This window comes from Macaca nemestrina, chromosome X, assembly GCF_043159975.1.
Source record: "Macaca nemestrina isolate mMacNem1 chromosome X, mMacNem.hap1, whole genome shotgun sequence".
NCBI lineage: Eukaryota > Metazoa > Chordata > Mammalia > Primates > Cercopithecidae > Macaca > Macaca nemestrina.
In genome coordinates this window covers 37,025,269-37,043,015 of record NC_092145.1, presented here as the reverse complement: position 1 = coordinate 37,043,015, position 17,747 = coordinate 37,025,269, and the positions used below count along the sequence as shown (strand labels likewise).

Genomic DNA, 17,747 nt, shown 5'->3' with positions numbered 1-17,747 from the left:
CAATGGAGCTAGGATTTAATATGGATTCACCAAGAGATGAAACTAAAGATGTAAATGGAGTACAGATCATGTGGACTCATCTTAAGAGTTGGATTTCATCTTTCAGGCATCAGGTAGTCACGGAAGGGTTTTAAGCAGGGAAGTAACACAATTATATTTGTATTAAGAGAGAATTGGTAAGGACAGGGGAAAGTCTCTTTAAAAGTTGTGTTGAAGAAGGATTGGTGACAGTGTCAAAGGCAGTAAAAAGACTAGCTGCAGTAAGCTAGATAAGAAATGAGGGCCTGAAGTAAGGTAGTGACAGTGGATATATGAAGGGTCAAAGGCAGATGAGACATGTTGAAAAAGGATTTACAGGATTTGATCATCAGTCCACTGATAGTATGGTGGAGTGTGGTAGTTGATATGAAATACAGGGGAAAGACCACATTTGCAGTAAAAGTTAATGAGTCCTGTTTTGTAGACCTGTTGAATTTGAGTGCCTATGGGACATTAAGATGTGTGGATCTTTGCTCTGGAGAGGGATCAGATTGGAGAGCCAGACTTGGAGTCATTCTCCATTCATCCGTACTATATTTATTGAGGACCTTCTCTGTGTCAAGTGCTGTACTAGGTCCTGGAGATGCAATGGAGATACAAAATAAATAATAGTCTTCGCCCTCATGAAGCATTCAGTCTTAGTGGGGATAGGGGAGACAGAAAAAAAAAAATAAAAGAATTAGTAATTATGAGCCGGATGCGGTGGCTCACACCTATAATCCCAGCACTTTGGGAGGCCGAGGCGGGCAGATCACCTGAGGTCAGGAGTTCGACACCAGCCTGACCAACATGGCAAAACTCTGTCTCTACTAAAAATACAAAAATTAGCTGGGCGTGGTGGCGGGTGCCTGTAATCCCAGCTACTCAGGAGGCAGAGGTTGCAGTGAGCCAAGATGGCGCCATCACACTCCAGCCTGGACGACAGGGCAAGATTTCGTCTCAAAAAAAAAAAAAGTAATTATTATATGTTCTAGGAGAGGAACAAACAGCGTACTGAGACAGTAAATGATTTGTGGGAGATAATCTTATCTTAGATAGGTTTGTCACTTTTAAAATGAGACCTGAATCTGTAATCCCAGCACTTTGGGAGGCTGAGGCGGGTGGATCACAAAATCAGGAGTTCAAGACCAGCCTGGCCAGCAAGCATAGTGAAACCCTGTCTCTAGTAAAAAAAAAAAAAAAAAAAAAAAAAAAAAAAAAAATTAGCCGGGCATGGTGGCGTGCGCCTGTACTCCCAGCTACATGGGAGGCTGGGTCACTTGAACCCGGGAGGCGGAGGTTGCAGTGAGCCGAGATTGTGCCATTGCACTCCAGCTTGGGCAACAGAGCAAGACTTCGTCTCAAAACAAAAAAAACAAAGAGACCCGAATTATTGAAAAGGGGCCAGCTGTAAAAAGAGCTTACAGAAGAACTATCTAGGGAGAAGGACATACATGTGCCAAGGCTCTGAGTTGGGAAACAGTTTGGAATATTCTAAGAACTAAAAGGCTGGTATTTTTGGAGCATAGTGAACTAGTGGGAGCATCAACATACAAGTGGTAGTCGAAGCCATGAGAGTGGTTTGATTTTCCCTGGATAGTAGATTGAAGAAGAAGAACAACAACAACAAAAATCAAAAGCAGAACATTGGAGAGAAATAACGTAGAAGGGAGGTTCAAAGACGAATCTGTAAGGGAGATGAGAGGGAGCAGTCACAGAAGTCAGAAGAAAGGTAAGAAAGAAGGATATCATGGAAGCCAAAGAAGGAAAGAGTTCCAACATTGTCATGACGTGTACAGAGTAGTCAAATAAGATAAAGGGGAAAAGAGGTCTGTTAGAATTGGCAATTAGGAGGTCATTGATGATTTTGGCCATTGCCCACTCAGAGAAGTGAGTGATGTGGGTAGAAGACTTAGTGTAGTGATGAGCTACACTGTAGCTATGCTCTCCCTTAAATGTTTATTTTCATACCAGAGTACCTGCTTCATCCAGAGTTAGTTTAGTCTGGTGAAATTATTAGTGAGATTTCCCAATTGCCAATCAGAAAACATTTATTAAGCATTCATTATCTGCATAGAATTACACTTGGTATTAAGGTGAAATAAAGGGTAGATTCCTATAATGTGGGTCTAAATTCAAGGTTCCTAAGAAATAATTTTTAAAACATGGCCCTCTAGCTTCACTCTCTGAAAAACATCTATTGTGTACCCTGAAGCAGCTTATTATTTGCTTGCCTAGACCTATAAGCACAGGAAATTGTAACAAGTCTATTGTGTCTTCCACAAAGCAGACCGAATACATTCTTAAAGGAACAGGCCACTAGTCTCTTGGGACAATTAGTCACTTTCGTACTCCTTTTCTATGCTAAAATGTATCTTAACTATCAGTGTTTATGTGAAGAGGATACATGTGTGTATCTCCTGTATCCCATTTTGTTAAAAGATGAACTTCACTTGCTGAGTAGATTTTAGCTGTAATTTTCTCAGCACTTTGATGTTCACAATAAAGGAACTGTTGAAATATAAACCAAAAGAGTAAGTAATGAAGATTGACCTTCCCATTTTTAAGCCCACATTTGAGATCCATCATTCATCATTTCAGGCATTCTTTCAAAACATATTGAGAACCTGCTTACGGTATTATGGTGGTGCAAAAGTAATTGCCACTATATAGTGGCAAAAACCGCAATTACTTTTATATATATTATATTATTATATACAATAATATAATACGTTGCAGACTCTCTTGAGCTCTTCTCAGATCTACAGCATTTATATTCAGTACTTTTACATCTTTGTAATAACTTGTATACTGACTTAAGTTCTATTATTATCACATGCTGGTGTTAATGTTAACTAGTTCAGGCTCTCTGGAGAGTAGAGCCTGCTTTATGTTGATTTTGTATCCTTAAAGCACCCAGCATAGGTTTAGGTGAGGATATAGAGGGCACTTGATACTCTATTGATTTTATGATTGGATTTTAAATACTTATTTCTGTTTTCCCTGTTCTTTAGTTTCCTTCAGCATTTTTCAAAGGAAGAGTAAACATGTGTGCTGCATTTTGCTATGAGGTTTTAAAGTGCTGCACGTCGAAGATTAGCTCAACCAGGAACGAAGCATCTGCACTTTTGTATCTTTTGATGAGAAACAACTTTGAGTACACCAAAAGGAAAACCTTTTTGAGGACACATCTACAGGTCAGTGAAAATAAAAGAGCCTCTTCATCTTTCTTCTCTTCAATCTTTAACCTCTAGATCAAGATCCAGAGCCACCCAACCCAGTCCAATACAGTGTGGCCATCTAGCGCTTGATGTATGGCTAGTCTCAATTTAGATGTTCTGAAAGTGTAAAATATGCTATGGCTTTTGAAGACTAAGTATGAAAAAAAATAGAATATCTAAATTGTTCTATATTGATTGTATGTTGAAATGATATGTTACCTATATCAGGTTAAGTATATTAAAATAAGTCTCTTTTTAGTGTGGCTACTAGGTAATTGATAATTACGTATGTGGCATGTGTCATATTTCTACAGAATAGAGCTGCTCTAGAGCAGAGACATTACGACCATAGGCTCTATTTCAATTTTTTTTTTGTTTGATTTTTTTTTTTTTTTTTTTTTTTTTGAGATGGAGTCTCACTCTGTTGCCCAGGCTGGAATGCAGTGGCGTGATCTCAACTCACTGCAACCTCCACCTCCCGAGTTCAAGTGATTCTCCTGCCTCAGCCTCCCGAGTAGGATTACAGGCATGTGCCACTATGCCCAGCTAATTTTTGTGGTTTTAGTAGAGACGGAGTTTCACCATGTTGGCCAGGCTGGTCTGAAACTCCTGACCTCAGGTGATCCACCCACCTCAACCTCCCAAAGTGCTGCAACTACAAGCATGAGCCACTGTGCCCAGTCTCTAGTTCAAATTTGAGGACTTCCACATACTATGTGACCTGGAACAAGTTACTTCCTTAGCCTCTCAGTGCCTCAGTTTCTGCAAATGCAGTAGGGTAAATATTGTTACCTAGCTCATAGGATTTTTATGAGGATTAAATGAAATGATTAAATAACAAGCTTGTTAGATTTTACAGAACAGATAAGACAGTTTATGTTTCTCATGCTCCAGTATGCCCACTTATTTTAAAAATGAGAGATGTCTCAAAGTTTAGTGGAAAGCATGGACTTCAGAATCAGGCCTACCTGCGCTTAAATCATAGCTTAAATCCTTACATGCCGGGTGACCCTAAGCAAATCAATCAATCTGGCTAAACCTGTTCCCTTATTTGTAAAATGAGACTGAGTATTTCACTTTGCAGCATTACCCTGAGGATTAAAATAAGTTGTGTATGGTGCCTATAGTGCCTGACACAATGTGTAGCACAAGATAGCTACTTCCTACATGATAGTTATTATTCAGCATCTCCATACTTTTGGGTTTATTGGATGAAATAGCTCTGAACTAAACCACAATTGGGACTGCTTGACTCAGTAGCCCTCATTATAATATGGGAAATCCTTGGTCCTATTTATATCTTTACTGTCATGGTCTGTCCCATTGGAGCTGTTTACTGGAGACAAGATTATTAATGGGGAGACAACCATAAGCAGCTTGTTGAAAAATGTCATCAGTAATGTGAAAATCCAATAGGAATACTGTGTATGCTTCCTGTAAAAGTCTGCTATATAATTACTTTTGCATGTTAGAGTCAGCCATCATTACACATTAGCTCCTTTACTATTTGCTTTTATATGAGATGGCACTTGGAAACCCACCTTCCCCCAGAGCATTGTTCTAATTTGTGTGCCAATATACCTGAAATTCCCCCATTGTTATTCATTCTTCTGGGTCAAAGCATCAGTTTTATTTAAGTCTTTTATTCAAATATAGACAAATTAATAAATGTGAAGACTTAGAACACTGGCACATAATAAATGCTCAATAAAGGATTAACTAGTACTCTAATGGTTATCATCTCTTTCATCCTCTACAAAGTAGGGATTTTTATCATAGCCACTTTACAAATGAGAAACATGAGGCACAGAAAGGTTAAATAGCTTTCCCAAAGCCACACAGTGAATTATTGATAGTCAAGATTTGTATCTAAGGCATTCAACTCTAGAGCCCATACCCATGGCTATTACTGTATCTTGCTTCCTAGGACCAGTGGTAAAGCATCCAGCCATTAACATCTTAGCATGAATTGTTTTGGCAGTCACCCAAGAGAGACTGAGAGATTTAAAAGTCCCGTCAAAGGCGGTGGTTCATGCCTATAATCCTAGCACTTTGGGTGGCATAAGTGGGTGGACCACTTGAGCCCAGGAGCTTGAGACCAGCCTGGGCGACATGGCAAAATCCTGTCCCTACAAAAATACAAAAAATTAGTTAAGTGTGGTGGCACACATCTGTAGTCCCAGCTACTTGGGAGGCTGAGGTGGGAGGATCACCTGAGCCTGGGAGGTCGAGGCTACAGTGAGCCAAAATCATACCACTGCATTCCAGCCTGGGCAACAGAGTAAGACCCTGTCTCAAAAAATAAAAAGTACCATCAAAGTCCATTGCATAAACTTTTGTTAAACTAGGTAAGCCCTGGTCAAAAACAAAGAAAGTTGCTGAGGCACTGGACTTGGAATTCCAGCCAACAAATAGACTAATGAAAAGGAATGAGAAATCATCAAAGAAAAACATGATTTATTCTCACCTTTGCCACAGCTACAACCTAAAAAGCATATTTAAAATGGAGACCTGACTACCATTGTATCAGTTCACTATTATGAAAATAGTTTTAGATCTGGCTGTCCTGTGAGTTTTGAAAAATTGTTACATCTAACCAAGAAAGATCCTTTAAAATTTGAAATGAGGCCTTTCAAGTTACGATTTCAGCAGAAGAATGTAAACCCCTCATATATGAAGAAAATACATTATGCTGGTACAGTGTAGAATCTTTAAAAGAAGCATTTCATGTGAGTGCTTATGTACTTATAAAATGATGAGCATAGGCAGCATTCGTTCAAAAGGTATTTGGAAAATAATGTTTACTTCTTCCCACAGATAATAATTGCTGTAAGCCAACTGATAGCTGATGTAGCACTAAGCGGAGGATCAAGATTTCAGGAGTCTTTATTCATTATCAATAATTTTGCAAATAGTGACAGACCTATGAAGGTATGTTCTCATTTCAAATAATAAATTATAACCACCTTTACTATCAGGGAAGTCTCAACTCTTAAACTGTCATTGGATTCACAACTTTTCTATGATTCATAGAATGTACGGAATGTGAGTTTTATGAGTTAAGGGCTTTGTCTTGTACCTCACTATATCTCTAGTGCCTAGAACGCTGCCTGGTACATAGCAGATATTCAATATCAGTTTAGTGGATGGATGAATGAATATACTGTGTATTCATTGTTGTTATGGCAAGTTGAATCTGAATTTTTTTTCTGGGCTTCATTTCCAAACTTGCTCAGAAAATATATGGATCCTTTATTTCTTAACAATTGTCACCACTTTTAATATTGGTTAAATAAGCACCGAATTTGAAATTTCACAAAATTTCACTTAGAATAGCTAACAGTTGCCTGATCCATTGCCAATGGATGAGGAATGGCACAGAAGGGATTCATTATTTGATGGTTTTGTGAGTTTTGAAAATTATCTGTTAACACCAAGGCTGTTGCTCTTAAGCACCAGTTTGCTGAGGCCAAACCCGAGACTCTGACCACTGTTCTGCTTTCTTTCCTATATGCTTAAAACTTACATAGCACTGTAAAAATGCATCTATTGCTTCGTTGCATAGAGTGCAGGTTCTGATCTTCGGTGACACATGTATACAAGGGAAGAAGAATCCTTTCCCAGTAGGACTTTTCCTCCCAGAAGAATGAATCATCCCCATTCTTGGGAAAGGTCATCTTCCAGCACAGTTTGACAATATTGTGTAAAATCTGAAAAAAATTAAAAGCTCATAGTCACAGCGTATTTGATGTTTCGATGTGTAGAATCTATATACCAAAAAATATTCCCACAGGAATGTTGCTTGCACTGAAAAATAACAGTGTGTAGTGCCAACCGCTCTCAGGCTGGGAAAGTTTGCTTTCCAGCCAGTTCTACTAGTTCCCCAGGGGATCAGTATATGCTCCAGCTAATCTCGTGAGCATAGAAACAAGTTACACCACTTATGCTTATACTCTAAGGAATTGTTTTTAACCGGTTGTTACCATCCTTAATACTATGTTATATAGGTAGATTGGTAAGTTTTTCTGGGTAAATGGGGCTTGGATACTCTCTCCTTGATAGGAAATCTTTTTCTTTTCCATAACTCATTTATGAAATGACTTAGTTTTATTCTATTATGGCAGTCATTACCAACAAACCTTATTACAAAAAGATGTGCCTTTTCCCCTGGTAAATGGGATCTCTATTTATAGAAAGGAACTTTAGGTATATAATTATTATTTTTCAAGGGATTAAGTTTTTATTTTTTATTTTTAGTGTATTTTTCCTTATTTATTTATTTAGAGACGGAGTTTCACTCTTGTTGCCCAGGCCGGAGTGCAATGGCCCGATCTCGGCTCACTGCAACCTCCACCTCCCGGGTTCAAGTGGTTTTCCTGCCTCAGCCTCCCAAGTAGCTGGGATTACAGGCGCCTGCCACCACGCCTGGGTAATTTTTTATATTTTTAATAGAAATGGGGTTTCACCATGTTGGCCAGGCTGGTCTCAAACTCCTGACCTCTGGTGGTCCACTTGCCTCGGCCTCCCAAAGTGCTGAGATTACAGACATGAGCCACTGCTCCTGATCAAGAAGGCAGTTTTTCAAACCATTTCCCCCACATACTGTGTTCATATTGACAAGCGCCCTAACCCCTGTACCTGTCTCTTCGTCATCATCTCTGAATCATATAGATAATTGTGATTACTCCTGTGGGGGTTAAGAGGATGCAGTAGGACTTCCTTAGCAGTGGCTAGGGTAAAGAGGAAACTCTGGTATTCTTGGCGCCAAAGACAAACTTTGAAAACTTAATGATCTCTCTAAACTTTCTGGAATGTTCTGTGATTCATGACCTCCCATTTGTGTAAATAGAAATTTCTGCAGTATGGTTTTCACCTTAGTGTATGTGGTAGTCAGTGGATGGAGTAGGTATGCTCATCAGAACGGAAGGCTAGCTAAGAGCACCAGCTCTAGGGCCAGACTGCCTAGGTGAAAATCCTGTCTCTACATTTACCAATTTTGAGACTTTCGTCAAGCATTTAAACACTTTTTTATAATAGTACTTCACTCATAGGGTTGTTGTAAAAATTAAAACCTGTAAAGAACCCAGACCAGTGCTTGGCACATAGTAAGCTATCAGTTTTTAGTTACTGTTACAAGAAATCGGCAAACAAAGATCACTCCCATGGCTGTGGAGTTCACAATGGAGGATCTGGGATTCAAAGCCAGGTAGTCTGACTCCAGAGCTAATGCTTTTATGTCCTGTGAATATACTGCCACCAAGGTTAGAGCCTTTGAAGCCTGGGCTAGTTACATATTTTAAAAATAATTTATTTAAAATTCTTTCAGTGTACTATATGCAATATACCAAGAACTGTAACAGGAAGTGAAAATCATATTATGTCCTCACCATTGGATGACAAGCCTTAGAGCACATCAATATTGTTGTCAAACATGTCTTTTTTGTTTGTTTTGAAATTAGGCAACTGCCTTTCCCACAGAAGTCAAAGACTTGACGAAGAGAATCCGCACTGTTCTTATGGCCACTGCCCAAATGAAGGAGCATGAGAAAGATCCTGAAATGCTAATTGATCTCCAGTATAGCTTAGCCAAGTCCTATGCAAGCACCCCAGAGCTCAGGAAAACCTGGCTTGATAGCATGGCCAAAATTCATGTAAAAAATGGAGATTTTTCAGAGGTGACTACTTAAAGTTTTGTTCTAAACAGCCTTTCAAAATACCTTGAGCATGTTCTGACAGTTCTTTCTCTGTCATCCTTTTTCAGGCTGCGATGTGTTATGTCCATGTAGCAGCTCTAGTTGCAGAGTTTCTTCATCGAAAAAGTAAGATATTTCTGTTTTTAGAGATGGGGGGATTTTCATTTAGCATAATAGTTTTTTATCTTTGTAGTTTAACTGTGATATAATTGAACGCTGAAGAATATGTTCACCCTTGGCCTCATTCAGTGTTAAAAATAAGCTGTTACAAAAGAAGACTGGATTGTTCGTTGTCCCTTCTGCTTTCATTAGAGATTACAAGAAAAGTGAAATAGTACAGGGTGGCCAGGTGCAGTGGCTCATGCCTGTAATCCCAGTGCTTTGGGAGGCCAAGGCTGGAGGATTGCTTGAGGCCAGGAGTTTGAGACTAGCCTGGGCAACAGAGTGAGATCCTGTACCTATTTTAAAATAAAATGTAAAATATATCAAAAAAAAAAAAAAAAAAAGTACAGGGCCAGGCCTGATGCCCAGTGTTTATTTTCCAAGACTGTCCCTCCCTGGAAGGCTGCCACAAATTAAATTCTTCTCAAGGCTCAAGTCAGGATAACACAGATTATTTGTTTCCCCCTCATGTGTCTTAACATCACCGACTACCCATAGACTATGTCTCTCCAGCCACTTTAGTGCAGTGACACCTGGGTACGAAAAGGGAGTCATACTCTTGAAGGGTTTCAGGTCCAGCAGCCCTGGATTCCTAATTTAAGATTCCTAATTCAGGAAATCTACTTGGAAGTGTTCCTTTCCATAAACAGTATTGTTGACTACGCTCAACAGTATTGTTGAACAGATTGCATCTGCTCAAATAGTAACCCAGTTGAGTTAGGTTTAAACATCGATTGGCAGTGGAGATGGCAGCCAAGAAATCTCTATCTCAATGTCCAAGCTACTTCCTTTAAGGCAGTGGAATGAGTAACAATATGGCAAAAGGAAACCAAATTATTAAAGGAGTCATATCACTCTGGCTTCAGCTGTAGGAACACAGCCACATTTTGTTTTATTTTTTAATTCCAGAATTCCTATAGTTAACTATATATCTGTCATTTCACACTGAGGCTCAGTGTTTGATTGCTTTACATAACACCCATGTGGAGAATCTTTTTCTAAAAGGATTCTTGGCCGGGTGTGGTGACTCATACCTGTAATGTCAACACTTTGGGAGGCATGGGTAGGTGGATCACTTGAGCCCAGGAGTTTGAGACCAGCCTGGGCAGGAATGGTGAAACCCTATCTCTGCAAAAAATAAAAAATTAGCTGGGCATGGTGTCACATGCCTGTGGTTCCAGCTACAAAGGAGGGTGAGGTAGGAGCCATAGCTTGAGCCATAGCTTGAGCCCAGGACACTGCACTCCAACCTGGGTGACAGGACAAGACCCTGTCTCAAAAAATAATAAATAAATAAATAAATAAATAAAATTTTAAAAATATTCTTCTCAAATATAATTAAAGTGTGGATTTGTTTTACTTGTATTTTAAATTAACACTTTCTGTCTGACTCTGGAATTCTTTTGAACAATCTATGTGTTTGATATACTTTAGTTTTCTCCTTTTAGTATACATATGTGAGTTTTAAACAGAAAAATAGATTACCAAAATGAGGCCCCATTTGAGGGTTTTTTAAAAAATCACTGGTATGCATATGAAATCACAGTATAAGTAAATATTGAAATTACACACCTGAAATTCCAACTAAACTGACAGATATGAGAATCTTAAATGGAGTACTGTGATTTCAAGTATGTCTTCAGAGAAATAGGTTAATATTATCTCATCTTTTTAATTAGTAGAAATCTGGCCAGGCATGGTGGCTCACGCCTGTAATCCCAGCACTTCGAGAGGCCGGGGCAGGTGGATCACCTGAGGTCAGGAGTTTGAGGCCACCCTGGACAACATGGTGAAACCCTGTCTCTACTAAAAATACAAAAATTAGCTGGACATTGTGGCACACACCTGTGATCCCAACTACTTGGAAGGCTGAGGCAGGAGCGCTTGAACCCGAGAGGCAGAAGTTGCAGTGAGCCAAGATCTCGCCACTATACTCCAGCCTGGGCAACAAGAGCAAAACTCCATCTAAATAATAATAATAATAATAATAGTAGAAATCTGAAGATTTTTATGTCCACTATGTCTAAAACTGTACTTTTTAGATTTTGAAAATAGTTAATTATATTAAAACTATTTCCCTGGAATGTTTTTGTTTTTTTCACAAGTGCAAAGACATTAAAGCTAAGGAAAAATCAAGAATTATTTATTTGTATTATCAGTCCTTAAGCTTTAGAAATAGAATTTCTTGCTATGGTTTTTCTGGATATTATCATGAGGCAACTAGCATAAACACCAAACTGATACGTTTCAGGAAGTGGGAATAATATTTTTAACTAGCCGTTTATGTATTTCATAATACACTCAAGGTTTTTTAGAATTTATCCTTCATAGAAATCAAAGCACTCTTTGCTAATGAGAAGAAAATATTGTTTTGAATGTTAAACAAAAAATAATGTTTAAGAGAATTTACATGTTTGTTTATAGGTGTCATCTATTTTTTAATTTCTTTTAATTAAATTTTATTTTATTTTAAGTTCTGGGATACATGTGCAGGACGTGCCGGTTTGTTACATAGGTAAACATGTGCCATGGTGGTTTGCTGATGCCATCTATTTTTAAACCTGGAACACTATTTGCCTAAATTAGAAAATCTTATTCTAAAATAGTGGTAGTAGTAAAAGTCTTGAGGGTTTTCCCCACTTAGTTTCAGTGATCCAAAACACCTTTTTTTTCTTAATTAGCTGATTCAACTATACTAGCTATACCAAGGTCGACTACTGATTTAAAACACAAGTTAAAAACGTAAACTGAGTATTATTCTAAGTGAACTAACTCAGGAATGGAAACCAAATATCGTATGTTCTTGCTTATAAGTGGGAGCTAAGCTATGAGGATGCAAAGGCATAAGAATGATATAATGGACTTTGGGGACTGGGGGTGGGGGCCAGAGAGGAAAAGACTACACATCAGGTACAGTGTATACTGCTCAAGTGACAGGTACACCAAAATCTCAGAAATTACTGCTAAAGGACTTATCCAGGTAACAAAAAATCACCCATTCCCCCAAAACTATTTTTTTTAAAAAAAAAACCTGTTCTCCCATCCATTCTGAGAAAGCATTAGTGAGCTGTTTGAAGTCTAGATAAGACCTGGCAATTGACAGAGTCAATGAAAATACGTTTGAGTGCAGAACTGAAAAAAAATCATTGAATTTACACTTAAGACCAACGTATTTGACAAAGATAATTTGGCACCTTTAGAACTCTTTGTTTTCTATCATTAAGTGCCCTTTGATAATGAGGCCAAGAGGGAAGGAACATTAGAATATATTTTAAATCTGTTACATATCCATTGCCAAAAATGTTTTGTTTTCTCTAATTCCTAACCAGTTTCTCTTGAAGTAGATTATAAAACATTTTTAAATCAAGATGGAATAAAATACTACTCATCAGTTGACACATTGGAAGCAGATGTTCTACTGTGTAGCATTTTTAAGGGAAAAAATACTTTGTCCTATTGGATCATTGCCTAAGCAGGGAAGGGCTTAGGGGCCCTTGCCCCTCGAAGGTGACTACACAGCACCCACAAGGGACCATTTCCAGGTCCTTTTCTTCACTGGGTCAGGCACTGAACTGACAGGAAAACGGAAAGGTGGTATGCAGTTCTCCCTGCCCCCGCTCTCACCCTACCCTCAAACTTCTTTCAGGCAGCCTGAGCTCTTGCTTGTTCTACCAGAGAGACTTCAGGATCACTAGACTTAAGGATCACTATTCTCTTCCCTTTATTGAAGGCATCTCAAAGTGGTAATACTGAGTGTCAGCTATTCTCCTCCCTCCCAAAAAATATAAAATAAAAATGTCAGAATTTGCTTATTTTTGTTTGAGAACCTCAAAATTTCTAGATCACATTCTCCCTTTTTTCTTTTCCCAAGAGAGGATACAAATGTTTTCCCCAGGGAAGACAAGAGTCAAGTCTCTGCATTCTTTCACCACCAAACAGTATCCTAGGTTCAGCAAAGCTTCAGGCTTGCAAGGATTCACCCATCAACTCAGGAAAAGGAATTTCCTTTCCCATAGAGTCTGTTTTGTTTTTTTTTTTTTTTTCATTCCTTATAGGGTAATGTTGTTCTCTTTCCCAAGTCTTTCTATCCAGGATCTGATAGCTTGAGTTTCATGAAGCTTTTTATTCCCTCATTCTTTCCTAGTCATAGCTTTTTCCCTTCTTATCCTCCCCTCAGGACTCTTAGCTCTTATCCTTCTTCTGACTAGCCATCCTTTTTTATCAAGGGTTGCACTGCTATCCCATCTTCCACACCCCTTCCCACTTTTTTTCACAGGATATCTTGTATTCAGGATTGTGGTTTCTATTTGAACAGTTTCGATCTTGTTTTCCCTGGGACAGCAGTCAGGAATACAGAAGTTACAGCTATAAACGGCAAGGTCAAGAGTCCTGGTCAAATACCAGAGAAACTGACAGCAGACTCTCCAGGACCACCCTCTACAGGGCTGCATAGGTCTACATGAGATCCCTCAAACAGATCCCTCCTTCTGTTGGGATATGTACGCTGGCCAATTCTAGACTCAACAACTTGTTTCATCTGAAAATCTTTCTAGAACTAAGAGGAATCAGGATTTTCTCCAAGCATTTTAAAGAATCTAACAAGCAAAGGGTCCTGATATATAATTGGATATTGATGGGTGTTGATAACTTTAGCAAAAAGGGGGAGGAATATAGTCATCTCTGGGTAGAGATACATTATCAGGCAGATGCATTAAGATAACACATTTAATAAGAATATTGGACTCTGAAGCTGAAAATTCACGATAGTAGTCTTTGCACTAGATAACCCAGATACAACTTTCAAAAGTGGGTGTTTATGTCTTTGTTCCTGAGATAAGACATAATTTTCCCTACTTCTACTTAAGATACACCAGAAGACTCTCTAGCAAGATGCTTTTAGCCTCATCTCATCTCTGGCATAGGAGTGTGCCTTTCTTCATCCTCCCTTAAATCCCAGCATTCTAGAAAAGCCCTACATTTGGAAATGACTTAAAGTAATAATCTCTTTTGAACAGATGGGATTTTTTTTCCCAGTTATGGACCTAGCTGCCTGAGGCCTTCAGGGTTTGACTGTCTTCTTCAATAAAGGCTTTGTTCTTTGTCTCTTCACTCAAGTCTTGGGCCCTCTTCTTTACAGCCGAGCTCTTGACTTGATAGTGGTGATCAAGTGGAATGGTTTTTTCTACATTTCAAGAAGTTCTCCTAATGCACTACTGCACAAAGAGTATCCTACAAACCAGCTGCTAGTCTGAGAACTGTTTATCACATGTTTACAACAAGATAAGGAGTATCGTCTTGAATGTAAATGAACCATGTCACTAAACACTCTGTTTGTCCAACTGACTTGTTCCTTTTCATAGACTTTGTTGAAGAAGGAAATGAGGAATTGATTTACATTCTGGTGAAAGTTCCTTATCTTTTTATGGTCCAGTACTTTGAATAGAACTCTCTAGAGGTCTGTAACAGACCATTTTAGTCATGCTTATCTTCAGAAATGAAGCAGGCTATGTTTTATCTCAGTGCCTTTTATTTCTTCTTCTTCTTCTTCTTCTTCTTCTTCTTATTATTATTTTGAGATGGAGTCTTGCTGTGTCACCAAGGCTGGAGTGCAGTGGTGATCTCGGCTCACTGCGAGCTCTGCCTCCCGGGTTCATGCCTTTCTCCTGCCTCAGCCTCCTGAGTAGCTGGGACTACAGGCACCTGCCACCACGCCCAGCTAATTTTTTGTATTTTTTTTTTTTCAGTAGAGATGGGGTTTCACCCTGTTAGCAAGGATGGTCTCGATCTCCTGACCTTGTGATCTGCCCATCTCGGCCTCCCAAAGTGCTGGGATTACAGGCGTGAGCCACTGTGCCCAGCCGGATGCCTTTTATTAACTACTTTATTTGAACAAAAATGGTCCTACAGCTTGGTGGGTCAAAGTAAATATCATTTTCATTCCTGGGTCTCCTCCTTCCTTAATTAAAACTCACTGACTACTCCCATGTATTTTTCCCTTCTTGAAAAAGTATTTCAAAGCCAGGCGTAGTGGCTCATGCCTGTAATCTCAGCACTTTGGGAGTCCGAGATCGGTTGGATCACTTGAGCTCAGGAGTTAGAGACCATCCTGGGTAACATGACGAGACCTGGTCTCTACAAAATATATAAAAATTCACCGACTGTGGTGACTTGCACCAGTAGTCCCAGCTACTGGGGAGGCTGAGGCGGAAGGATGGCTTGAGTCCGGGAAGTCAAGGCTGCAGTGAGCTATGATCAGGCTACTGCACTGCAGCCTAGGCGACGGGGTAACACTCTGTCTCCAAAAAAAAAAAAAAAGTGTTTCTAAATAACCCTATCTTCCCCTAGCAGACTTTCATCTTTCTCTCAAAGAAGTGTGGTTCCTACTTCTATGTGTGGTTCCTACCCATGTTCTGTCAAGCATCTTACCCAGAAGATATATGTCTAGTGATTAGGTTTCATTTAGACGAGAAGAGTTGGAAAAATCCAAGCCCTGATATATAACCTCTTTTCCACCAGAATTCTGAGAAATCTCTTCAACTTGAGGTCTGATTTTTTTAAACCTTCCTTCTTCCTTCCCCAACCTCTAACAGGAAGATTACCAGTACTTAGTTGTAAGTAAAGGTTATTATTTGTAAGTATCACTGTTAGATTGTAGAACAGTAGATTGCGACAGCCATTTGTGTGTGTGTGTGTGTGTGTGTGTGTGTGTGTGTGTGTGTGTGTGTGTGTGTGAGACTAGCTCCTATTGGAAGGAAACTTTTTCATTGAAACTTTTTCAATGGTTATGTTATAAAGAGGCAGAATTTTCCTTGAACTCTAAAAGTACAGCCCACTTAGATAAAGGTCAAGGCAGACACAGTAGGAATGTTTACACATGTTCCCCTGTCTAGAATCTATAGGGGAACCATGAGGCCTTTACACCTAGACTCTTGCTTGACAGTGACAATTTGGTCCAGAAGCCTACAGCAGGTGTTCTCAGCTTGAGTTCACTTCCTACTTCCCAGGAGTCCAGCTGGCAGCAATTATTTTATTCTACCTTGAGAAGGCTAGTTTATTTACTGGTAGGCTTATTTGCTAATAATAATTCATTGAGTACTTATGTACTAGGCTCCATTCTAAACACTTTACATTTCATTTATAGCATAGTTATTATTCCTGTTTTATAGATGATAAAACTTTTTATAGTCCCAGGGAGATAAGCATTAGCACAAAATCACACAGTTAGTGATAGAGCTGAGTCTATGTAACCGCCAAAGTAATGGTTCTTTCAGTGCCCCATCCTGTTTTCTCTAGGATGCTTCATCCCTGCCATCTGTTTTATTTCCTGACTCTTAAAAGTCCTAGGCCAGACCTTCTCCAACATCTCACTTCCTCTCCCACATCTCAGTGAAATTAGGCACTAGACATGGTTACCAAAGATCACTTAGTGGTTACCTGAAAAGTGCCTGCCCTCTTGTTTAGATGATAGAACACAAATGTATATAGGATCAAAGTTTAAATAAATGTTTAGATTGTACTAGGTGAACATCTATACTAGCCATTGAAGATGATACATAGTCAAAGAATAAAACTTACTCATAAGTAACTTAAGCTCACTTTGTAGGGGAGAAGCTAATAAAATATGTAGTAGATGGAAACAAATTAAAAAATTTTTGCAAGTGAAAATTGTACTTAAGACTTTGATTCTTTATGTTTTTATTTTAAATAGCCCATCTCTGTAAGGCTCACTGTTATTTACTAAATGCTTTCTCATAAATTTACTCCACTGTTTTTTTTATTCACACAGAATTATTTCCTAATGGATGTTCAGCCTTCAAGAAAATTACTCCCAATATAGATGAAGAAGGAGCAATGAAAGAAGATGCTGGGATGATGGATGTCCATTATAGTGAAGTAAGGATTCCAGGGCCTGCATTGACAGTTTTATAAATTTCACTTCATAAAATTCATGTATATTAAACAATTATTACAGCTAACCTAATTTTGAAGGTAACTAAGGGTTAGTGAACTTTAAGTATTAAAACTGTCCAGGCCAAAGATGTTCCTGTTTAGAGGACCCTGTCTCTTGAACTGGTCCCATTGTCTAGTTTTAGAAATGCAGCATTTGCCATCCTCAAGTCACCATCCCAGTAACTAGATAAGAGTCAACATATGTTGGAAATTTTTCCATAAAAAATAGAGTTAACATTGTTTTTTTCTTCAGCTAAGACAGAGTATGTCCAAAAGTATTTTTAAATGGAAAATTTCTGCTCTAAATGCCACATGGATAGAAAACAGCTTTGGCTGTCAAATCAACCACCAAAGATTTATTGGACATTAACTTAAGAGCAAGGCCCTGGACTTGGTGACCTAGGAGCTTTAAATAATTAGATATGACTAGTCCCTGACCTCCGAGGTCCACCTGAAGAGATAATACATGTACATGAAATGGAAAAAAGACTTTTGAATAATATTTGAATAATATAGACAATATGTGCCATGCAAAGTCAAAGGTGAAAGATGCCTTAGAGCTCAGGTAGACTAGCGGAGGTATGATCAGAGAGGGACTGGAAGAATGAGGACAGCCTGAAGGCATTCTAAGAGACAGGAGAAGAGCAGAGACCATGACTAAGAGGTAGGGAAGTATAAGACATGTTTGAGGCACAGTAAGTGG

At 38.9% G+C, this 17,747-nt stretch overlaps 1 protein-coding gene across 5 annotated transcripts in view; it reads left to right on the top strand.

Annotated features, from left to right (window-relative positions):
• The window catches only part of LOC105468378 (dedicator of cytokinesis 11), a 189,492-nt gene that overhangs the window by 149,506 nt on the left and 22,239 nt on the right, over positions 1 to 17,747 (top strand). For all 5 annotated transcript variants that reach the window (XM_011718493.3, XM_071089250.1, XM_071089249.1 and 2 more), the window contains 5 exons: positions 3,033 to 3,215; positions 6,057 to 6,170; positions 8,699 to 8,914; positions 9,001 to 9,058; positions 16,881 to 16,987. In XM_011718493.3, coding sequence (XP_011716795.2) covers positions 3,033 to 3,215; positions 6,057 to 6,170; positions 8,699 to 8,914; positions 9,001 to 9,058; positions 16,881 to 16,987 — 678 coding nt within the window. The remainder of the gene's footprint in view (positions 1 to 3,032; positions 3,216 to 6,056; positions 6,171 to 8,698; positions 8,915 to 9,000; positions 9,059 to 16,880; positions 16,988 to 17,747) is intronic.